The sequence below is a fragment of the Myotis daubentonii genome, chromosome X (genome assembly GCF_963259705.1).
Source record: "Myotis daubentonii chromosome X, mMyoDau2.1, whole genome shotgun sequence".
Lineage (NCBI taxonomy): Eukaryota > Metazoa > Chordata > Mammalia > Chiroptera > Vespertilionidae > Myotis > Myotis daubentonii.
In genome coordinates, this window is record NC_081861.1 from 113,451,370 (window position 1) to 113,476,128 (window position 24,759).

General features: G+C 43.0%; 2 protein-coding genes and 1 pseudogene across 2 annotated transcripts; 2 read left to right on the forward strand and 1 right to left on the reverse strand.

Moving 5' to 3' along the window:
* The first annotated feature begins 4,561 nt into the window (after nt 1–4,561).
* On the forward strand, nt 4,562–5,104 carry LOC132223637 (ferritin heavy chain-like). Its single transcript, XM_059678713.1, has one exon. The coding sequence runs from the start codon at nt 4,562–4,564 to the stop codon at nt 5,102–5,104; it is 543 nt and encodes a 180-aa protein (XP_059534696.1).
* Nucleotides 5,105–7,281: 2,177 nt separating this feature from the next.
* On the forward strand, nt 7,282–8,715 carry LOC132223638 (putative protein FAM47D). Its single transcript, XM_059678714.1, has 3 exons — nt 7,282–7,648; nt 7,904–8,399; nt 8,508–8,715. Exons 1-3 carry the CDS (start codon nt 7,282–7,284, stop codon nt 8,713–8,715), a joined length of 1,071 nt encoding a protein of 356 aa, XP_059534697.1.
* A 2,568-nt stretch (nt 8,716–11,283) lies between these two features.
* On the reverse strand, nt 11,284–13,482 carry LOC132223640 (tryptophan--tRNA ligase, cytoplasmic-like; annotated as a pseudogene).
* Nucleotides 13,483–24,759: the final 11,277 nt, after the last annotated feature.

The following is a 24,759-nucleotide window of genomic DNA, read 5'->3' on the forward strand; positions in this document are numbered from 1 at the left end:
GGGATGAAGGAATGTTAGGTTTTGTCTTTGCACTCAATCTCTCTTCTTATTGTGTGTGTTTGTGTCGTGTGTGTGTGTTTGTGTGTGTGTGTGTGTGTGTGTGTGTGTACACGCATACATACCTATACTGTATAAATTCATACCACTATCAATGGTTTGGAAGAATCAACACTTTTCTGGCTAGACAAAACCAAGGGATAACATTACTAACAGAGAAGCAAGTCATACAGCTCACAGTACTTGACTGATTAACGAACCTTTCTTCATTAATTGTTTGTCGTGTAAGAAATCAGAACTTGAGAGCACCATCCACAAATGCAAAAGCAAAATCTTAATATTCTACCTAAAGAATATTGCCCTGGCCAGTGTTGCTCGATGATTGGAGAGTCGGCCTGCACACCAAGGGGTCACAGGTACAATTCCCAGTCAAGGGCACCTACCTGGGTTGCAGGTTTGATTCTCCGCCCCTGTCTGGGCTCCTGTGGGAAGGAACCAATTTATGTGTCTCTCTCACATTGAAGTCTCTCTCTCTTTCCCTCTCTCTCTCCCTCTCCCTTCCACTCTCCTAGAAATCTACAGAAAGGTATCCCCAGGTGAGGATTAAGAACAACAACAACAAAAGAGTATGGCCCAACTCATTTATTGACCTGAAATAAGTGAGGTTTAAAACCATTTTGTCAGAAACCTATTAAATAATCAGATATTTTCTAGGAATTTGAAACTCCCTAAATATGGTTAGCTGGCCTTATATATTCAGAGATTTTTTTTTTTATGGCAAAAGCCTTCAAGGAAATAAACCAAAAGGACACTGTTTTTTAAGTATGAACAAAAACTGAAGAATGAAAAGCTCAGGGGGAAGGTAAGAAATGTGAATAACACACAGGAAACACTATACAAAACTTAATTTTATAAGTTGTGTTTTTCACTGAGTTTTAACATTGGCTAGTGAGGTAATTATATTTTTATGAATGAGGAAGTCAGCAAGTAAGCAATCGAGAATGTAGAAGAAAAGTTTAGAAAATTAAAAGTGAGAGAAAATTACTCATGTCAAAACATGAAGGAAAATGATTGCATAAAATATAAGCTTATTCTATTAACTGCCTGGGTCAATATGAGAGTAAGTCATGGAATCATAGAAAAATGTTCAAAGGATTACGGTTTTTGCTTAACGTGTATGAAAAAACATATACTTGATTTTAGTGAAACAAAAATCTACAGCTTACAGCTTCAACCAAGACATTTTGGATCTATATTTTACCTAGCATAATTGCACCAAATATTTTCTCCCTAAACATAGTTGTTATGTAGGAAAAAATATTAGAACTTCTGTAGCAACCTCCGTATCTGCGACAATAGGAAATATATAACAAAATATTATTGACTGCATGCGTATTTTAAAACAAATGTATTAATATGCATTCTATTATCACCTCAATAACAATTAATTTTATATAGGTTCCATATATATTCTCTTGGTGCAAAGTGAACTTAAACAGACTCTTGAAGACATGCAATTAAAGTCAATGTCTGCTGCAATCATTGAGCACAAAGCTGGGTGTACCTTAGGCCCTGGGGGGAAGAGGGCCTAAGCTGTCAGTAGGACATCCTCTGAGGACTCCCAGACTGTGAGAGGGCACAGTCCTGGCTGAGGGACCGCCCCCGCCTCCACCAACAAGTGTATGAATTTTCATGCACCGGGCCTCTAGTTAAGGATACACATAAACCGATGAACCAACGTAGGTCTAGAGACAGAGAAGCATTGATCAGATGCTCAAACCTCAGAGGGAAGGCAGGAGGGAGGGTGGAGCTAAGGGGGAGAGATCAACCAAAGGACTTGGATGCATGCATATAAGCCTAACCAATGGACACAGACACCAGGGGGAGGGGGTGAGGGCATGAGTGGAGGGAAGGGGGACAATGGGGAGAGAAGGACACATTTGTAATACCTTGATAAAGGAAAAAAATTCCAATAAATGTTTAGTCCTATATTCATTATGTGTTCATATTTAGTTTTGTATTTCTCATTAAAGAAAACCTTGAAGGAATGCCTTTGTTTATGCATATGTATATTTCCTTCATGGAATTTTGAGGTCCCAGCCAATGCTTGTTTATTACTTTCACTTGAAAAACTGAGTTTTTAAACACTAGGTAGAGTAAAAGTATAGGGATAAATTATTTAATAATCTGGGAACATAATGATAAATAGTCTACAAAATTAAGATTTGTTTTATTTAAATAGATCCTTATAGTGAGATCTGCAATGAAATCTCCCAAGGGAATTTTGAAAGTCTACAATTACAATAAAACTAAACAATGGTGTAGGAAATATAGATTAAATTTTTACTTCATTGAGAAACTGATCATGTAGTTCTTTTCTACATCTAATGTATGATTCTATCATTACAATCAAATTATCAAATAGACATGTTATTCAATTATTTTAAAGATTCAACAATTAAATGTATCTGATCTGATTAGATAAGTTTTCATTGTGACATTTAATACTTGATCCTTTCTTTTCTTCATAAACACTGATTATAAAGTAGCATAAGCTTCCACCCTGGCTGGTGTGGTTCAGTTGTTTGGAGTGTTGTCCTGTGCCCTGAAAGGTCATGGGTTCAATTCCTGGTCAGGGCACGTACCTGGGTTACAGGTTTGCTCTCAGCTTGGGGAGCATATGAGAGATAACCAATTGATGTATTTTCTCTCACATCAGTGTTTCTCTCTAAAGTCAATAAAAACATATTTTAGATGAAAATTTAAAAATGAATAAGTAAGTAAATAAATAAATAAATGTTAAAAATAGCATAAGCTTCCAAAGAGAAATAGACACCTCAAAAAAGGTATCAATCGAAACCCTGGGAATAAAACTTTAATTGAAAATAGGCCCTTTATTCATAACTTTAAATCCACCTGAGAACACTTATGATATTCTGTTACTCTATCTTGTACCTTGAGGAGAGAGACTACATTGGATTCTTCTGTGTATTTCCAAAATCATACTGCCCCACATACATTTGCAGTATATAAATGCTTGTTGAATTAATGCATAAATGCGTTATAAATTCCTAGGTTTGTCTTATGTGTTTCAGTCTAATGTCTTTGACTTCTACTATATTTACTATTTTTAAATGTCCATATCCATATGTAATATCTTGTGTGTATTTCCTTGGGACAATAGGGGGAAAATGCCAGTTTTATGTTTCTTTTTGTTTGGATCTGTTTCTGCACTAGAATACAAATCCCAGAGCCTTAGTCTATGTCTCCTTGTTACTAATATACGCCCAAATTCTAGATCATTTTAGATAATAAATATTTGTTGGATGAGTGAAGGAAGGAAGGAAGGAAGGAAGGAAGGAAGGAAGGAAGGTAGGAAGGAAGGAAGGAAAGGCAAATTGAGATCAGTGGTGTCCCCAGCCAAGGTGGCTTATTCCCTAGAACGCCACTGAGAGCGTAAAGTACAAATGAGGTTGGAGGGGATGAATACATCCCCATAACCAAGTGCTTTCTCTGCGAATGCAGCTAATTTTACTGTTTCTTGCCAGAGAAAACTGAAGTCTGTACTTACGCAAGAGGAAAAAAATCGGCAAACGAGGTGAAATGGTGAGCAAATCCAGGATGTCAGCGTTGAGACCACGGGAACTGTCCCCCTTGGGGGCAGACAGGGCGGGAGGAATGGGTGTGTGGGCTGTGTTGAGCGAGGGAGAGGAGACAGAGTAAAGGGGGGGAAGGCAAGTTCACAGGAGGGAAGATGGGAGGCGGAGAGTCAGTGAGGCTGTGGAGGCCGGGCTCTGCCGGCAGAGAGGGGGCCTTGATGGTGAACAGGAGGAAGTGGAGGTCGCTGGCGTCACCAGGCCAAGGACCCGGGTCAGGCTGTGAGAACTGTGGGTGCGAACGCTGACGTCATTCTGATGAAGCTTTGGGATTCATGCTGAGGCAACAAGGATTCCCCAAAAGGGCTGGGAGGCGGTTAAGGAAACACCCACATCAGGACCACAGTCACGCAAGTTGCTCCGAGAAACCAAGTGCGGTTGATGTCCTGGCAGCGGTCACACTTGTCCTCGTGTGTCACATTTTAAAATGCCAGGAAGGCCCGGGGCCCAGCATGAGACGGGCATGGAATCCAGAGAAGATCAGCACTGCCCGCCTCCTCCGGCCCCCCTCACGCCCCCCTGTGAGGGCCCCCCGCCCCTCCCCCAGGCCCTGAGTAACTGTCACTGCTTCCGGTCCCCTCAGAGCCAACCGCCACTGCCAGAGGCCCGCAGCCTCCCGCGTGTCCTGTCGCTGCGTCCGCCTGTCCTCGGTGCCCTGCCCTCACCCTGGACCTTCTGAGACCCCAGCCGCCTGACTCCGGTGCCCTGCCCGCACCCGGGACCTTCTGAGAACCCAGCCGCCTGTCTCCGGTGCCCTGCCCTCACCCAGGACCTTCTGAGAACCCAGCCGCCTGTCTCCGGTGCCCTGCCCTCACCCAGGATCTTCTGAGACTCCAGCTGCCTGCACCTGTGACCTTCCAGCCTCCTCCACTCCTACTCGGCCTCTGACCTCTCCTGCGCCTGCAGACATGGCCACTCCTCCGCCCTCCTCTGAGCGCCAGGGCTACCATCCAGACTGCGAGGCCGCCATCAACCAGCAGATCGGGCTGGAGCTCTATGCGGCCTCCGTGTACACCTCCATCGCCGGCTACTTCCAGAGCCGGGCCTGGCAGCAGGGCTCCCAGTACTTCCAGAAGCGGGCCCTCAAGAAGAGGGAGCAGGCGGAGCGGCTGATGTGGCTGCAGAGCCAGCGCGGGGGCCGGGTTCTGCTGCAGGTCGTCCCCTGGCCACAGCAGCACGAGTGGGACAGCAGCCTGATGGCCCTGGAGCAGGCCCTGCTCATGGCGAAGAGAGTGGACCAGGGCCTGTGGCACCTGCACCGCCTGGCCACCCACCGGGAGGACGCCCACCTGTGCGAGTTCCTGGAGAGCCACTGCCTACACCCACAGGCCGCCTTCCTCCAGGAGCTGGGCGGCCACATCAGCCAGCTGCGCCAGATGCAGGCCCCGGAGTCCGGCCTGGAGGAGGACCTGTTCCACAAGCTCACCCTGGGCGACGGAGTGGAGCAGTGACCGGGACTGCCTTCCTGAGAGCCATGGGGGCCTCCCTGCCCCGTGCCCGGATGCCCATGGCCACATTGCCTGTGCAAAACGGGCACCTCAGTTCGATGTTCAAAGTTCGCTGTCTCTTCAAATAAAGTCATTGGTTCTTAAATAAATAAAGGTCTTTCTCTGATTCCTGTGTGCAAATCCCTCACATTTCAGTTTTAAAACCGGTATCCAGGAGTCTCCACCCAGGCCTCAATTAGTGCAGCTCGGGACCCTGGATGGAGGGAGGAGGGAGGGATTTCATAGGATCCTGATGGAGGGAAGACAGATTCCATAGGATCCTGATAGAGGAAGAGAGATTCCATAGGACCCTGATGGGGGAGGGATGAGGGATTCCATAGGACCCTGATGGAAGGAGGAGAGATTCCATAGGACCCTGATGGAGGGAGGAGATGTTCTATAGGACCCTTATGGAGGAGGGAGGAGGGATTCCGTAGGACCCTGCATGGAGTAGGAGGTATTCCGTGGGACCCTGCATGGAGGAGGAGTTATTCCATGTGAACCTGGATGGAGGAGGAGGTATTCCTTGGCACCTGGGAAAACACAAAATTAACCTACCCTTATAAACAATGTATATGAGGGTGCAGTCAGGTGGAAGGTCTTCGGCCCTTTGAATGTAGATGAATGTTCATGCTAAACATATAAAACATATCCTTAAAATCACAGCTGTGCTTACCTCTGGGAAAAGGGTGAATAGAATGGGATTGGGCAGGGCCTAAAAGAAAGGATTCTTGTATTTAACCTACAGTTTTTGGTTTACTAAAATATGCAAATATTAACATTTGTTAACATCTGGGTGGTAAGATGGAGACCCCTTACTCTAAGATCAGAGTAAATGAAATTGCTACACTGAGGATGGTCCTTGGTCAATTGTGAGAGTAAATAGCTGCTCTGTGAATAGCAGATCTGTTTTAACTTGCTCAGCTCTAACCCTCACCCACCCCTACTTACATAGCACAGTGAAGATCTTTGGATTCTGAGCCTTTTAATCTCCCCAAACTACACTCCAAGACAGTGGATGAATGGAAGACAATTACAGAACTGCAGAGAAGGGAAACAATAGGCACATTTCCCTGAAGGAAAAAAAAACTAGTGTTCAACTGTGAGAAATACTGTGTTTGTTTTGGCATCAGAAAGTGTTCCTGTCCTACCTGTAAGCTCTATGCCATGTATCCCCAAAGGAGAAAGAAACTGAATAACTGACACACTCCACTCTCCCATGTTGAGCAAAACCCTAGCAGTGAAATGGACATTACAATTCTAGATCTGATCCATGCTACTTACCGAGGTGAATCAAGTTAGTCCTTTATTCATAAATATAAATGAAAAAGGTTTGCCAGATGTATGAGGAAGGTAAAATAGAAGATCACAATAAACACACAAAACTATGTCATTTTGGGGGGGAAACTCAGATAAAAAATGGAAATAAAAGATAATTTTACCAAAAATTCAAATTCCTGTTCTAAGAATTTAAAGGAAAGGTAATAGATTTATAAAATTAACATAAAATGTCTACTCTAGAAGGAAGCAATTAGAGGACAGATCAAGTACTTGCAAGATAGAAATGTTTGCAACAGCATGGATTGACCTGGAGAGTATTATGCTAAATGAAATAAGCCACTCAGAGAATGTGAAGTGTCACATGATGTCACTCATATGTGGAAACTAATGAACAAAATAAATCCATGAACAAATTAGTTCCAGAAACAATAACTTTTTTGTTTTTTTAAAAAAATTGAAAACTAAAAGGGGAAGTTAGTGGAATAGTATGATGTTGAAAAATGTTGCTACATTACAAGGTATCAGAATTATCTTAAATGTGCTTATTATAAGTGATCAAAGTTATGGTAACAACTACCTGTAAGACACAATCTTCAAATGCTGTCTAAGAAGCAAAAAATGGGACAATGGAGAAAGATAAGTACTCTACATCAGTAATCAGGCTTCAGAAATATTTGCTTTGGGAGATGGTAAACAACTACAGCAGGCCCTGTTTCAATAGCCATATTTCCTAATGTTAACTGCCATAGCCAGAGGAGGATGAATACTTGGAAGATGCTGATGTTCATACAGTAATGTAACCTCTTGTATTTAAGAGTGAAGAGAGCTCTAGAAACATTATTTGGAAGTGCCCCACCTCCATGGACAGCCAGCGGTGGGTATTTGTGAAGGAGGGACTGGATGACTTCAGAACGGGCTGTCCATCTGCTGAAGATGTGATCACTCGTGGCCCTCGGGAGGAATTTCTCCCCATGATTGCTCATAGAATTCTCCGCCCTCTGCCCAAAAAGATTCACAGGCAGCCGCCCACGGGAGCAGACCTGTGTTCCCAGCTCTTGCGAGCCCAGCGAGCACGGAAGGCCTTTGTAGAGAACATTGAAGCCAGCCTGACCCAGCATTCCCTGGCGAACAGCCCGAATCTGGAGGAAGCTCTCCCTCCAGACCTCCTGCTCAAGGTCCTGGAAGTGCTCGATCCTGATAGGGAGCTGGAGGACACGTGGGCGTATTGTGAGGGCACCAAGGAAAGAAAGAAGACCCCCACACACCTGTGTGAAGAACATCCTGAGGAGGGCAACCTGGAGCCTCCCCAGGCAGCGAACCTGGAGCCTCCACAGGCAGCGAACCTGGAGCCTCCCCAGGCAGCGAACCTGGAGCCTCCCCAGGCAGCGAACCTGGAGCCTCCCCAGGCAGTGAACCTGGAGCCTCCACAGGCAGCGAACCTGGAGCCTCCCCAGGCAGTGAACCTGGAGCCTCCCCAGGCAGTGAACATGGAGCCTCCCAAGGAAGTCCACCTGAAATCTGCCTGGAAGCTCAACCTGGAACCTCCCAAGGAGGGCAACCTGGAACCTGAAGACCAAACCCACGTGCAAACGGCCAAGGAGAGCCTCCAGTCATATTTATTCAGTTTGTTTCCTGAGGAAGATACAAATGCAGCATGCACAACAGATATCCCCAAAGATCCTGTGCTCCAAAAAGCAAGAAAAACAGTTCGTGAGTTCTGCAGATGGATCAATGATAATTATGGAGACATAGGCATTGATGAAGAGGACCTCATGAAACAGTTTGAAATTGACTTAGAGGTCCCACTCACCCATAATACAGTCAAAATAAAGAAAATAAGCCAGCTTCCTTTGAATATAAGGCCCTGCACACAGCTAGATCACATACAGCAGAGAAAATTCTCCCTGCAGGAAGGTAACTGGGAAAGGAAACTCCGAAAACCAGAAGAGCCTTATAAACCCAAACGGGAGAAGATAAGGTATGGAGCATAGTACCTGGAAACCAAATCCTGGCAAAAGCTGGTCAATGACCAGCCTTGGCCGGACCCTAAAGCCGTCCCTGACAAGGAATATTGGACCTATGGAAGGCATCTTGAACCAGACATTATTGATGAACTTTATGGACCATTTGCCTTCAAATATTTCATTGAAAGCAAGGGATACAAGATGCCAGGTGTGATTGAGATGTTTAAGAGGAAGGGATGGAACTATGAGTCTGTGAAGATTCCTATACACCAAGTAATGAAACTCCTCTCCAAACCCAAAGAGGAGGATTCAGGGGGCAAAGAGGATTAGACAATTTTCTCTTTACTACTCACTTGGCTAGTGTGTCTCTCTCATTTTAACATGAGTCAGAATTCACCATGAGTGCCTCCTTGTGTATGGACAATTTGATTCCACAACATCTGTACATTTAACACCTAGTGCTAATAAAAATCTAAATGACCTTCTGCTTGGGTTCATCAATGTGTTATGTATTTTACCAACTATGAAGTCAATATTTACATATACTCCTCTTGGTTTTTATTGAATTAGGAGTATTATATTTTTATTTCAATTATTTATTAAAAGTAACTATAAATGAAAGAATTACTTAAAAAGGATCTTGTTGCCCAGCCAATGTGGCTCTGTGGTTGAGTATTGACCTGTGAACCAGGAGGTCATGGTTTGATTCCAGATCAGGGCATATGCCTGGGGTGCAGGCTCGATACTAAGTGCGGGTGCATGCAGGATGCAGCTGATTAATGATTCTCTCTCAACATTGATGTTTCTCTCTCTTCCTCTCCCTCTCTGAAAATCAGTAAAAATCCTATATAATAAAATTCCAGAGACCAAAATGTCAGAACAACCAGAACAACCAGAGACCAATACTACTGCCGCCCCTTGCCCTGGCCAACCCCGCCCTCAGAGGGGATCCCACCCTGGTCGAGGGTGTGGCCAGCCTGAAAACCACCCATGGCCCCCTCACCCCAGCCAGCCCCGCCTCCCTGTGGGGACGCCCCACCCCAATTGGGGCCCCCATCAGGGCAGGTTGGCCAGCCCACCTGTGTACCGGGCCTCTATCCTTCACAATAAAAGGGTAATGTGCAAATTGACCCTAATGGTGGAACAACCAAAATGATTGCTCAGCCATTCACTATGAGGCGCACTGACCACCTCTCAGTTCCTTTCCCCCGCCTGCAGGCTCCCATCTCCCAATTGTGAAAGGGGAACTGAGGGTGGGTGGCAGCGTGGGATGGGGCTGGCTGCGGGCAGCCGAGGAAGATGGCCCTGATCACAGGCCAGGCCTAGGGACTGTACCTGTGAACGAATTTCTTGCACCAAGCCTCTAGTATATTTATAAAAAATTATGCCAGCTACTGCATGGGATGAATCTCAAAATAATTGTGCAGAATGAAAGAACTGTATCGCTCCAATAATATTCAATTTATAATGCACTATGACAATTATTTTGATAAGCACAACTTGTAACCCGTAGCCAAAGTAACTTTATGTATTCTTTGAGAATTGACTATGGCTACCTTTTCACTAAAACATTAGAATTTATCACAGAGATTATATGGCCTGCAAGCCTAAAATATTTCCTATCTTAATTTTTACAGTAAAATTTACTGTCCCCCTGATCTAGAAGAAAAATATATTCAGACATATATTAAATCAATGATGCCATTCTTTAGCTGAATAGAAGATAATACATGCTCATCTGTGCAATAGAATCAAGTAAAATATTTTTTAATAAATAACTATTTAGTCATACCTTTTTGAACCCTTTTCAAATCTACCTATTAATTTCAATATTCTTAGGGTCAGAAATTCCTGAGGCACATCATCATATCTTATAGTCCCTGCTTCTTGTCATGTCTCATCACATGATGACTTGTCATGCAGAGATTCCCCATGACTCCAAAACTATGGGTGTTAAATGTGAGGTAGGGCAGCCTAAACATGATAAAGACAGACTTTTTTCCCACTGAAATGGCTAATTAATTCAATGGGATGTTCACAAAGGTGGGTTGGCCAAGAAACATGCTTTGGATGTCATATACTTATTCCACCCCCACACTCACCCCCCGTGGGACCAAATGAAGTTTATTTAGGGTATAGTGCTCGGGAGTGGACACTAAACCTCCATGGAGGCTTTCCTGGAATATTTTTTACTTTCCCAGACTACACAGGGCACAAGACTGAATGTCTCCCTTGGTGCCTGGGGCTGCTGCTTCCTCTCTACAGCCCAGGACACCAGCAGGGAACTGCTCCTTGCAGGCCTCTGAGCCAATCAAGTGTCAGGACAAAGCTTTCTACAAAGGACACCCATTCCCCTCAGCTGACACAGGGTGGGGGCACAGCGCCTGTGCTCAGGGCCAGTCCCTGGAAGCAGCATGGGGAGGCTCAGGGAAGGGCAGAGGTTCCAGGGGAACACATGAGGTCTGGATTTCAGGAAGTGACCTGGAAAGTTTCCCACGGACTCAGCTTAATAAAAGCGGAGACCTGGGGCCAATACTCAGTGTGAAAAGCAGCTTTCAAGCTGGGAGATCTCTCAGTCAAAAGCACAGCTAGCATTTCAACTTGATTTTGGGGGGATGAGCTGAAATAGGCCTTTGCTCATTAAACTTCCTGAAATGTACACCTAGACTACAGGCTCTCTAACCATCAGACTTTAAGGGTCTATGTGGGGAGGGATGATTTCCAATGGAAGTCCTCCTAGGGGCAGAGCAGGCAGCTCACAGGGTTTCTTTGGAAAGGATGACACAGGGAGAAACAGTACTGTCAGACACACAGAGTTACAGACACCAGGAATGGGAAGCCATGTGACAGAGCCTCTGGGTAAATTATGGTTCTTTCTGTGCAGATATAAAATGGGCGCTACTGAAAGTCATAGGACAGCTCTGGGTGGGGCGGGATCAAGAACACTTTGACTATCTCCTCCCTGGCCTCCTTGCACCTGGCCTGGTGCTCCGCAAGGAGGGGCTGCAGGACCTCCACGAGGTCCTTCTTGAGCTCCCAGGTCAGCATGGCTCCACTGCTGTAATCCTTCCTGATCCGCTCCAGCTGGTCCTCATCCTCGAGGAAGAAGGTCATGGACATGAAGGACATGTCCACCTGGCAGTTTCCCTAAAACTGCCTGTGCTCCTCGATGGTGTCGCTCCCTCCAGAAAATGCATGCTTGTTGACCTTGGTCTTGATCTGCTTGGCTGAATCTGTGAGGAGGATGGGGGAGTTGGGGTCGCTGGCACTCCTGTGGGTCTGAGTCCCCTGCAGTGAGGGGAAGAAGGTCGAATGTAGCAGGATGGTTTAGGATAGAAGATCCTGGGAGTGAAATCTCTTGTCATCCTGAAGTAAGGATCCTGGTTGAAGGCACAAGGGATGAGGCCCTGAACGTCCATCTTGCCCCCAAAGATCTGTGGGAATGAGTTGCTGAAGGAGGGAGCGGCCTGGATGGCAGGAAAACTGATCTTCCCCTTGCAGTCACTGTTGGCGATGCAAAAAATTCCTTTTACTTGGTTGAAGGTCACGTGATTCTCATCTTCACCATGTTCTTGTAGAAGTCTTGTAGTAGTCGAGGTCAGATAGGATGGGTTTGTTGATGTAAAAGCCACAGGTGATGATGTCCTTGGCGTTTTCCATGGTGTAGCCATAGGCCTGGTCCAGGGTAAGGTCTTCCACAGGTACTTCTAGTCATCTGCCATTTGGATGAGCAAGAGCACATTCAACATGTCCTGCAGCCACTTTGTGAAAATGAATGGGATGTGGTGGCCTACATGCATGGCTTCGGAAGAAGGGCCCCTGCCCACATACAGGCGAAACAGCTTCTTGTTTTCATAGGCATCGAGGACTTGGTTCATGTCTCTGTGTGAGAAGAGTGTGCATCTGTGCAGGAAGTGGTGCGGTCTCTGGCCCCTGGATCTCTCTATTCTGTTTATCAGCTCTTGGTCAATGTCACTGCTTCCAAACAGAACAGTGAGCTTGTCACAGTCACTGCCTTTTGCACTGTTCCTCTGTACAGTTCAGGGGTCCACAAAATGCACTTCAGTTTCCATGGCACCTGGGCCACTAACCCAGGTACAAGGTTCTGTGGAAGGCAGTGGCCTTGTAGTTCTCCCCCGTGGCCACATTGTAGCTCATTTATAGCAATAACAGCCTCTTCACTGCAGAATCAATTTCATCCTGGGCTGTGGGGGGCACTGAAGAGGTGGCCAGTGGAGTAGCTGAGATCTCTGTGCAGATGGGCTCTTCTTTTATAGTCTTCCCCCTCTTACTATTTCCTTTTTTTAAGCCCCTTTCTTCTCCTTTCTTCCTGTTTACCGCACCCTGCAGCTATTTGGAGTAAGGATTTCTTAGAAATCAACCATTTTCTCACAAACACTTGAGCCCCTTGACCAATTCCTCATGAGACAGTCCAATCAGGAGTTGGCTGTTAGTGTGTGTGTTTGGGGAAGGGTGGGTGCAGAGACCAATGAAACCCACTCTAAATCCAAACTATTAGCTGGTCATTGCATCATTAGCTGGTCATTTGCCACCCCACACTGCATGCTGGCCTCCATTTAACCTCCCCACTCACTTCCCATCTCACATCTTCAGCCTCAGTATGAGAACTTAGTTTACATTTGTCCTGATGGGAAGAAAGCCAGATTGTAAGTGCCCTGCGGATATTGTGCACTAAGGCAATGTTGTGAAAGTTCAGTTCTGGGGTCACAGGTACCTGAATTTGCAAAGGCACCTTTGGTTTTTTCAAAAATGTGTTTTTATTCATTTCAGAGAGGAAAGGAGATGGAGTGAGATGAAAACATCAATGATGAGAATCATAGATCATGTGCCTCCTGCACACCCCCTACTAGGGATTGAGCCCAAAACCTGGGCATGTGCCCTTGACCAGAATCAAACTTGGGACCCTTCAACCTGCAGGTCAATGCTCATACCACTGAGCCAAACCTGTTAGAGCTGGCTTTTTTCTTTTCTTTTTAATGCTGAAAGTATTATACATGTCGATTATTTTTTTACCCCTGCTTCCCTCTCCCAGCACTTTACCCCTCAAACCTTCACCACCCCATTGTCTGTGTCCATGGGTTATGCATATACTCACATGACTTTGTTGGTTGAATTCTTCCCCCCACTACCCTCTCCTGCTTTCCCTCTGACGGTTGCCAGTGTGATCCATGTCTCTATGTCTCTAGGTCTATTTTTTCATCACTTTATGGTCTTAGTTATATTTCACATATGAGTGAGTTCATATGATATTGATCTTTCTCCCACTGGCTTATTTCACTTAGCATGTTGTGGTCTAGGTCCACCCATGCTGTTGAAAATGGTCAGAGTTCTTTCTTTTTTCAGCTACATAGTATTCCATTGAATAGTTGTACCACCATTTTTTAATCCATTCATCTGCTGATGGGCACTTAGGCTGTTTCCAAATCTTAGCTATTGTAAATTGTGCTGCTATGAACATAGCGGTGCATATATTCTTTCTGATTGGTGTTTCTGATTTCTTGGGATATAGTCCTGGAAGTGGAATCACTGGGTCAAATGGTAGTACCATGTTTAATTTTTTGATGAAACTCCAAACTGTTTTTCCACAGTGGCTGCACCAGTCTGCATTCCCACCAGCAGTGCACCAGGGTTCCCTTTTTTCCATATCTTCAACAACACTTGTCATTTGTTGATTTATTGATGAATGCCATTCTAACAGGTGTGAGGTGGCACCTCACTGTCCTTTTAATTTGCACCTCTTGAAGAATCAGTGACTTTGAGCACTTTTTCATATGCCATTTGGCCTTCTGTATGTCCATTTTGGAGAAGTGTCTAGATACTTGGCCCATTTTTTATTGGACTGTTTATCTTCCTTTATTAACATGTATGAGTTCCCTGTAGATTTTGGAGGTTAACTCCTTGCCAGATGTATTGTTGGCAAATATGTTTTCCCATGGAGTGGGCACTATTTTTATTTTATTGGTGGTTTCATTTGCTTGCAGAAGCTTTTCATTGGGATGCAGTCCCATTTATTTTCTCCTTAATTTCCATTGTCCTAGGAGAAGTATCCATAAACATATTGCTACAAGAAATGTCTGAGATTTTGCTGCCTGTGGATTCTTCTAGGATTTTTAGGGTTTCCATCTTACATTTAAGTCCTTCATACATCCTGAGTTTATTTTTGTGCATGGTGTAACTTGGTGTTCTAGGTTCATTTTTTGCATGTTTCTGTCCAATTTTCCCAACACCATTTATTTAATAGACTATCTTGACTCCATTGTTTGCTCTTGCCTCCCTTGTCATATATTGAACATAATGACTTGTGTCGATTTCTGGGTTCTCTTTTCTGTTCCATTGGTGTATATGTCTGTTGTTGGTATTTTAATGGGTATTGCTTTGAATCTGTAGACTGCCTGGGTACTATGGACATTGTGATGATATTGATTCTACCAATCCATGAACACGTTATATTCTTCCACTTGTTCGTATCTTCCTCTATCTCCATTTTCAATGTCTTGTAGTTTTTCTAGTACAGGTTTTCTACTGCTTGGTTAAGTTTATTCTTAAGTATCTAATTTTTTTTTTTTTGCAATGGTGAATGTGGTTGTTTGTTTGGTTTCCCTTTCTGAGAGTCCAATACTGGTGTATAAAAATGCCATAGATTTCTGGTTAATTTTATATCCTGCTACTTTGCCAAATTCATTTGTTAAATCTAGTAGTTTTCTGATGGAGTCTTTAGGGTTTTCTTTGTATAGTATCATGTTATCAGGGAATAGTGACAGTTTTACTTCCTTCTTTCCAATTTGAATGCCTTTCATTTCTTCTTGTTGTCTGATTGCAACAGCTAGTACTTCTAGCACTATGTAGAACAGAAGTGGTGAAAGTGAACATTCCTGTCTTGTTCTTGTCCCTATTTGAAATGATTTAAGTTTTGTCCACTGAGTATGATGCTGCCTGTAGGTTTGTCATAGCAGGCTTTAATTATGTTGAGGTATGATCCCTCTACTCCCACTTTGTTGAGAGTTTTTATCAAAAAAGGGAATTTTGTTCCATTGGATTTTGTCAAATGCTTTCTCTTCATCTATTCATATGATCATGTGGTTTTTATCTTTCAGCTTGTTTATGTGATGTATCACATTTATTGATTTGTGGATATTGCACTGGCCTTGCATCCCTGGAATAAATACCAATTGGTTATGGTGTATGATATTTCTAATGTATATCTGGATCCGAGTTTCTAGAATTTTGTTGAGGATTTTAGCCACTATGTTCATCAGGGATATTGTCCTGTAATTCTCTTTCTTTCTACTGTCTTTATCTGGTTTTTGGAATAGGGTAATGCTAGCCTCAAAGAAATAGCTTAGAAGTGTTTCTCTTTGTCCTGACTTTTTTTTAGAATAGTTTGAGGAGGATAGGTGTTAATTCTTTCAAGTTTGGTAAAACTTCTCTGTGAAGCCATCTCGTCCAGAGAGTTTGTTTGCTGGGAATTGTTTTTATGACTTCTTTGAATTCATCATAGTTATTATCTATTCAGGTTTTCTGATTAATTTTTCCATTGATGTCAAGAGTGTATTAAAGTCTCCTACTGTGATTGTGCTGCTGTTGATCTCTCCCTTGATATCTTCCAGAAGCTTTTTTTTTTAATGTATTTGGATGCCCCTGTATTGGGTACTCATATGTTTACCAGAGTTAAAACCTTTTGTTGTATCAATCCCCTTAGTATTATGGACTATAGAAATGCTCCCTGAAAGTAGTCTTCCCCTTAGTATTATGAAGTGGCTTTCATTACCTCTTGTTATGACCTTCGTTTTGAGGTGTATTTTTCTCAGATATAAGTATTTCTACTACAGCTTATTTTGTTTTTGTTTTGTGTTTTTTTTTTTCATTTCAATTTGCCTGAAGAATTTTTTTTTCCATTTCTTCATGTTCAGTCTGTGTGACTTCGTTGTTCTGAATTGGGTCTGTTTTAGATAGTATACATATATATGAGTCATGATTTCTTATCCATTCAGCTACCCTATGTTTTTTACTTTGGGGCATTTAATCCACTTTCATTTATGGTTATTATTGCTAGGTCTTTATTTGTTGCTATCTTTATTCTTTGAGCCTGTTTTCTTTCTCTTCCTTCCTTTCTATTTCTTCTCTACAACAGCCCTTTTAGCATGTCTTGTATTGTTGTCTTGGTTGTAATAAATCCCCTTAGTTGTTTTTGTTTGTTTGTTTGTTTGTTTGGGTTTTTGTTTGTCTGTTTTGTTTTGTTTGTTTTTTTGTCTGTGAATCTCCAAATTTCACCTTTAATGTTGAATGATAGCCTTGCTGGTTAGAGCATTATTCAAATCAGTCCCTTGCTTTGCATCACTTTACATACCTCATTCTATTCCCTTCTGGCCTGGCATGTTTCTGTTGAGAAATCAGTTGATAGTCTAATGGGAGATACCTTTTACGTGACTTTGTCTCTCTCTTGCAGCCTTTAAGATTCTTTGTCTTTTACATTTGCCAGTTTAATTACGACCTGTCTTGGTTTGGGTCTTTTTGGGTTCATCTTGCTTGGGACTCTCTGTGCTTCTTGGCTTTGTGTGACTTTTCTTCTCCAACTCTGGAAAGTTTCCTGTCATTATTTCTTTAAAAATGTGTCTATTCCTTGCTCAGCCACTCTTCTTCTTCCACAGCTATTATGCACATGTTGTATTGTTTCCAATTGTCCCAAAGCTCCCATAGACTTTCCTCCTGTTTTTAAATTATTTTTTCCAGTTGCTGCTCAGATTGGGCATCTATTTATACTTTCACTTCTAACACTCTGATTTGGTCCTCAGCTTCTTCTAGTCTACTCTTGAAACCTTTTATTCTGTTCTTTATGGCTGCTATGCCATTCTTCATTTACTTTTTTGTAAAGGTAATTTGATTTTATTTAATTTAAATTCTTTATTGATTAAAGTATTTCATATGCCTCCTTTTTCCACCTTGTCCTCGCCCCACCCACACCCACCCACCTGTACATGCCCTCACCTTCCCTTCCAGTTGCTGTCTATTGGTTATGCTCGTATGCATGCATACAAGTCCTTTGGTTGATCTCTTATCCCCTCAACCCCTGCCTTCCCTCATAGGTTGGACAGTCGGTTTGAGGCTTCTATTTCTAGCTTTGTTCATCAGTTCATGTTGTTCATTATATTCCAAAAATGAGTGACATCATGTGATATTTATCTTTCTCTGACTGATTTATTTCACTTAGCATAATGCTCTCTAATTCCATCCATGCTGTTGCAAATGGTAAGAATTCCGTCTTTTTTATAGTGGCGTAGGATTCTATTGTGTAGATGGACTACAGTTTTCTAATTCACTCATTTTCTGATGGGCACTTAGGCTGTTTCCAAACCTTAGCTATTGTAAATTGTGCTGTTATGAACATAGGTGTATACATATCCTTTCTTATTGTGTTTCTTGTTTCTTGGGATATAGTCCTAGAAGTGGGATTACTGGATCCAGTAGGAGTTCCATTTTTTAATTTTTTGAGGAAACTATATTGTCTTCCACAGTGGCTGCACCAATCTGCATTCTCACCAGCAGTGAAGCAGGGTTCCTTTTTCTCTGCATCCTCTCCAGCACGTGTTGTTTGTCTATAATATCCAGTCTGACAGGTGTGAGGTGGTACCTCATTGTTGTGTTGATTTGCATCTCTCAGACGATTAGTGATTTTGAGCATGTATTCATATGTCTCCTGGTCTTCTGTTTGTCTGCCTTTGAAAATTGTCTATTTAGATCCTTTGTCCATTTTTTGATTGGATTGTTTATCTTCGTTTTGTTAAGTTTTATGAGTTACTCATAAATATTGGAGATTAAGCCCTTATCGAAGATAACATTGCCAAATATATTCTCCCATGCAGTGGGCTTGTTTGTTGTTTTGTTGAGGGTTTCTCTTGGTGTGCAGAAGTTTTTTATTTTGATGTAGTCCCATTTGTTTATTTTCTCCTTAGCCTGCTTGCTCTAGGACAGTGATGGCGAACCTATGACACGCTTGTCAGAGGTGACAAGCAAACTCATTTTTTTGGTTGATTTTTCTTTGTTAAATGGCATTTAAATATTTAAAATAAATATCAAAAATATAAGTCTTTGTTTTACTATGGCTGCACATATCAAAAAATTTCTATATGTGACACAGCACCAGAGTTAAGTTAGGGTTTTTCAAAATGCTGACACGCTGAGCTCAAAAGGTTCGCCATCACTGCGTCTAGGAGTTGTGTCAGTAATGATATTGCTGCAACAAATGTCTGTTATTTATGTGACTATGGCTTCTTCTAAGGTGTTTATGGTTTCCCATGTTGTGTTGAAGTCCTTTAGACATTTTAAGTTTGCTCGGCGCCCTGGATGGAAGGAGGGAGGAGGGATTCCATAGGACCCTGATGGAGGAGGAGGTATTCCGTGGGACCCTGGATGGAATGAGGGAGGAGGGATTCCATGGGATGCTGGATTGAGGGAGTGGGTATTCCGTGGGACCCTGGATGGAGGAAGGAGGGATTCTATAAAACCCTGGATGGAGGGAGGAGGTATTCCATAGGACCCAGGATGGAGATGGAGGTATTCCGTGGGACCCTGGATGTTGGGAGAGAGGAGGGATTCCATAGGACCTTGATGGAGGAAGAGGTATTCCTCGGGGCCCTGAAAAGAAGAGGGAGGAGGGATTCCATAAGACCCTGGATGAGGAGGGAGGAGGGATTCCATAGGACTCTGATGGAGGGAGGTATTCAGTGGAACTCTGGATGCAGAGAGAAGGTATTCTGTGGGACCCTGGATGGAAGTAGAGAGGAGGGATTCCTTAGGACCCTGATGGAGGGATGTATTCCATGGAACTCTGGATGGACGGAAGGAGGAGGTTTTTCATGGGACCCTGGATGGAAGGAGGGAGGAGGGATTCCATAGGACCCTGGGTGGAGGAGGAGGGATTCCTTGGGGCCCTGGATGGAGGGAGGAGTTATTCTCTGAGACCCTGAATGGAGAGAGTAATTATTCATTGGGTTCCTGGGTGGAGGGAGGAAATATTCTATGGGGCCCTGGATGTAGGGAGAAAGGAGGTATTTCATGGGACCCTGATTAGAGGAAGGAGGTATTCCATGGAACCCTGAATGGAGGGAAGGAGGAGGTATAGAATGGAACCCTGGATGTAGGGAGGAAGGATGTATTCCATGGAACGCTGGATTTAAGGAAGGAGAAATGAATCCTTCAGATCCATTAATGGAGAAAGGGAAAAGTATTCCATGGGAACATGGATGGAAGGAGTGAAGAGCTATTCCATGGAACCCTAGATGGAAAGAGGGTGACAGATCCCTCATACCATGGATGGAGGGAGGGAAGGAGGTATTCCTTGAGAACCTGAATGGAGGGAGGAATGAGATATTCCATGGAACCGTGGTTTGAGGGAGGGAAGTGGCATTCTGTGGAACCCTGAATGGGTATTCCATGGAACCCTGGATGGAGGGAGAATGGAGATATTCCTTGGAACCCTGAATGGATGGAGGCAGGAAGGATTCTATAGGACCCTGAATGGAGGGCTAGAAGGATGCTATGGAACCATGGATTGATGGAGGCAGGAGGTATTCCATGGAAGCCTGGGTGGGGGGAAGAGGTATTCCATGGGATCCTGAACAGATGGAGAGAGGAGGTATTCATGGAACCTTGGATGGAGGGAGGGAAGAGGTATTCCATGGAACCCTGGATGCAGGGAGAAGGTATTCTCTTGGTCCCTGATTGAGGGAGGGAGGAAATATTCCTTGGGAACCTGAATGGAGGGAGGAATGAGGTATTCCATGGAACGATGTGTGGAGGGAGGGAAGTGGTATTCTGTGGGACCCTGAATGGGTATTCCATGGAACCCTGGATGGAGGGAGGAAGGAGGTATTCCTTGGAACCCTGAATGGATGGAGGCAGGAGGAATTCCAAAGGACCCTGAATGGAGGGTGGGAGGGATGCTATAGAACCATGGATTGATGGAGGGAGGAGGTATAACCTGGAACTCCGGATGGAAGTTTTATATATTCTGTGGGACCCTGATGAACAGAGGGTAGAGTCATTCTTTGGGACTGTGGATGAAGGGAGGGAGGAGGTATTCCTTGGGATCCTGGATGGAGGGAGGGAGAAGGGATTCCATAGGACTCTGGATGGAGGGAGGGAGGTATTCTATGGAAGCCTGAATGGAGAGAGATGGTAATCCATGGGACCCTGGATGGAAGGAGGAGGAATTCCCTGGGATAGTGATGGAGGGAAGGAAGAGTTATTCCTTGGGAAACTGGACCCCATGAAGGAGATAGTATTCCTTGGGACCCTGAAGGGATGGAGGGAGGAGGTATTCCATGGAACTCTGGATGGAGGGAGAAGGTATTCTCTTGGTCCCTGATGGAGAGAGGGAGGAAGTATTCCTTGGATTTCTGGATAGATGGAGGGAGAAGGTATTCCTTGGAATCCTTGATAATGGTAGGGAAGAGGCATTCCAAGGGACCCTGGATGGATGGAGGGAGGAGGTATTCCATTATACCCTGGATTCATGGAGGGAAAAGGAATTCCATGGAACCCTTGATGGTATGAGGAATTATTTTGTGGGACCCTGATGGAGGGAGGGACGAATTAATCCTTGGGTCCCTGTATCGAGGGAGGTAGGTGGTATTTCTTGGGACCTTGAATCGATGGAGAGAGGAGGTATTCCATGGAACCTTAGATTCAGCGAGGAAGGAGGTATTCCATGGAACCCTTGGTTTAGGGAGTGAGGAGGTAATCCTTGGGACCCATTAATGGAGAAAGGGAAAAGATATTCCAAGGGACCCTGGATGGTGTGAGAGAGGAGGTATTCTGTGGGACCCTGAATGGAGAGAGGGAGGAGTTATTCTTTGGGGCCCTGGATGCAGGCAGGCAGGTATTCCATGGAACCCTTCATGGGTGGAGGGAGGAGGAATTCTTTGTGACCCTGATGGGGAAAGGAAGGAGGTATTCCATGGAATCCTGGATTGAGAGAGGGAGGAGGTATTCCTTGGGACCCTGTATTTAGGGAAGGAGGAGGTAATCCTGGAGACATTAATGGAGAAAGGGAAAATATATTCTTTGGGACCCTGGATGGAAGGAGGGACTAGGTATTCTATGAAACCCTGGATTTAGGGAGGGAAAATGATCAGTGGTAACATGGATGAAGGGAGGGAGGAGGGATTCCTTGGGACTCTGAATGGAGGTAGGGAGGAGGTATTCCTTGGAACCCTGGAGGAAGGGAGGAGTTATTCCTTGGGACTGGGAAATAGTGATTATGGAAATGAGCCTTATACTGGTTTTCCCATAGAGAGGGGTGTGACTTCCAATCACCAGTGACTGGCATGCACATTCCAGTTACAAAGCATTTACTTATGTATATTTTCTTTCATTTGTATCATAAGTGTATAGATATTCTGCAGCAGAGTTCATTTTCAAACTCCAGAGTAAATTTTTGAATGTTTGCTCTGGAAGATACCTTTTCTTGAAAACCACTTCAGTGACTGCATTATTGGACATGATACAGCTGCTTTCTAGAGCTTTTCTGAGCCTGGTGGTATATCTGCCCTTGCGTTTCAAATATTAACTTTGATTTAGTATTTTTTATTTGTTACCAAGATAACCTAAGCTAATACGTCTTCTTATTATCATCACACCTTTACCAGGCTCCACTGTAACTTCCTCTAGGATAGTAAATGACATTTTTTTTTCTTTATCCCTAGTACAGATTCCACTGAAAAGGAAATATGAAAGGGTAAAAGGGATAAAATAAATATAATTGCCTGGATAGAAATACACACTAATGAAGGCTGGTACCACAAGCATCCCTTCTCACCTGAAATTATTTTCCCTTTAATTTGCAGGTTTTTAATTCCTTATACCAGACTTTATAAGACTGTGTTCAGTATCAGCCAGTTGCCACAAAATATTAGCAGATGTTCAGTGAAAAATGGGTTCATATATATAATATTTAATACATATATATGCATATATATATTAATATATATTAATCTAATTAGCAGTATTTTTGGTTTGGTTTTTCAGTTTTTGTTTGCTCTACGAATTTTATGACTTTAGTATAAAACATATATACATCGTGAACTTATAACATGTTCAATATTTCCAAGCATTCTCATCATAGGAATCTTTTATACCAAATTTTATAGAACAGTATTGAAAAAAAAAGCTTTGAAAACAAGGTTAAATGATCTCACGTGTTGTTCCAAAATCACATACCTGGTAGTTAAACCTCAATCATTTTCATTAAGAAGTCACTGTGAGAAACTGTAATGTTTCCTGTGAATATTCCAGCACAGTAAGTTTTAGGACAATAAATGTAATGCAGGGTCCTCACCATGAGAGTGGGTAGATGTATCACCTATCCATTTTGTTTCCTAGTGGATAACTTCTAACATTATATTTTCCCATCCTATTCTAATTTCCATATCTAAATGGATGGCTTGCTGGCAATGATATATAGATATTTTTTTCAGTACTTAAGAGTTGAAAGAAAGGATGCTAAATAGCTTATATTCTCAACATGCCTCTCTACCTTTGTATTTATTTTCACTAGCAGCAGAATTCTTCACTTTCATTTTCCAGACTAGATTGCTGAATTTTGGTAATACACCTTTGAGTCAAAAGCAGTCTATTACTGTATTTGGGGGAATAAAATGCTGAAATTACTAAAAATTCAGACATTTATGAGGAAAAAAATCCCACAAGGTATATATGCTATAAAGCATTTTATTAATAAAGTACAGTATTATTAAATGAATATATAATGTATTATATGTCAACTGTAATTAAAAACTAAAAAAAAAAAAATTAAGAAGAATACACAGCCCTAGCTTGTTTGGCTCAGTGGATAGAGTGTTGGCCTGAAGACAGAAGGGTCCTGGGTTTGATTCCTGTCAAGGGCATATGACCAGGTTGTGGGCTCAATCCCCAGTAGGGGCATCCTGGGGGCAGCCAATCAATGATTCTCTCTCATCATTGATATTTCTATCTCCCTCACCCTTCCTCTCTGAAATCAGTAAAATATATATATTTTAAAAAGAATACACAAAATATAATCATGAGTGCTTCAATTAAAGAATCATATATATATTTATATATATATATATATATATATATATATATATATATATATATATATATATATATACTAGAGGCCTAGTGCACAAAATTTGTGCATGGGGGGAAGGGCTACCCTCAGCCCATCCTACACCCTCTCCAATCTGGGACTCCTTGGGGGATGTCCGACTGCTGGGATTGGGCCTAAACTGGCACTCTGACATCCATGGTTTTCTAAGACGTTATTGAACTTATCACAAAATATAAATTGAATTATTTTATAAAAATAGTTCTAACATTATATTATTACCTACTTTCTCTTGTTCATTTAGCCCAACAGAACTCCTTTGCAAGAAGATAGCCTAAGGAATATTCTACATTATCTAGCTATGAAACAGTTTTATAAAACCAAGTGTCCCATACATTTACTCCAATGAAGTGGTTCAATTTAGAATGTAATCTAAACAAATATATTTAATAGCATGGCCAGGAAAATCACCACCATGTATATATATAAAAGCCTAAGTGACCAAACAACCAGTCGACTGGTTGCTATGATACACACTGACCACCAGAGGGCAGAATGCTCAACTCAGGAGCTGCCCCCTGGTAGTCAGTGTGCTTTCACAGGGGGAGTGCCGCTCAGCTGACCTACGGGTGCCAGAGGCAGGGCTCATGGCTGGCGAGTGCTGCTGTGGTGGTGCAAGCCTCTCCCAATTGGGTCTGACTGGGCATGAACCAGCACAGGCACAGTGGGTCCAAGATGAGCCGGGGCAGCAGGCAGGAGCAACAGGTGGCATTGGACTGCCAATTTCGGCTCAATCCCCGAAGGCCATGCCAAGGGAAACCCACTGCAGGGGTTCTCTAGTGGTTTATAAAACAATATCTGTGAGAGAAAAGGAAGTGGCCTCTTGATTCTGCATGGAATCTTCTTATTTGTATTTCTACTTCTCCTCCTACATTTGTAAAAACTGAATAAACTGAGAATGTTGTTTCTTCTTGTAGCTATAATCACTCTAGACCTGTGGTCAGCAAACTGTAGCACGAGAGCTACATGCGGCTCTTTGGCCCCTTGAGTGTGGCTCTTCTTAAGCCTTAGGAGTACCTTAATTAAGTTAATAACAATGTACCTACCTATATAGTTTAAGTTTTAAAAATTTGGCTCTCAAAAGAAATTTCAATTGTTGTACTGTTGATATTTGGCTCTGTTGACTAATGAGTTTGCCGACCACTGCGACAAAATGATTAGCTAAAATACACTGATATGATCAATATATTTATCAATTAATAGTGAAA

Coding starts and splice junctions, on each gene's coding strand:
- LOC132223638 (XM_059678714.1), top strand. CDS start 7,282: ATGGACAGCCAGCGGTGGGTATTTGTGAAGGAGGGACTGGATGACTTC. Junction 7,649..7,903: donor GGAGGACACGTGGGCGTATT/GTGAGGGCACCA, acceptor CTCCCCAGGCAG/TGAACATGGAGCCTCCCAAG. Junction 8,400..8,507: donor CCCAAACGGGAGAAGATAAG/GTATGGAGCATA, acceptor GACCTATGGAAG/GCATCTTGAACCAGACATTA.
- LOC132223637 (XM_059678713.1), top strand. CDS start 4,562: ATGGCCACTCCTCCGCCCTCCTCTGAGCGCCAGGGCTACCATCCAGAC.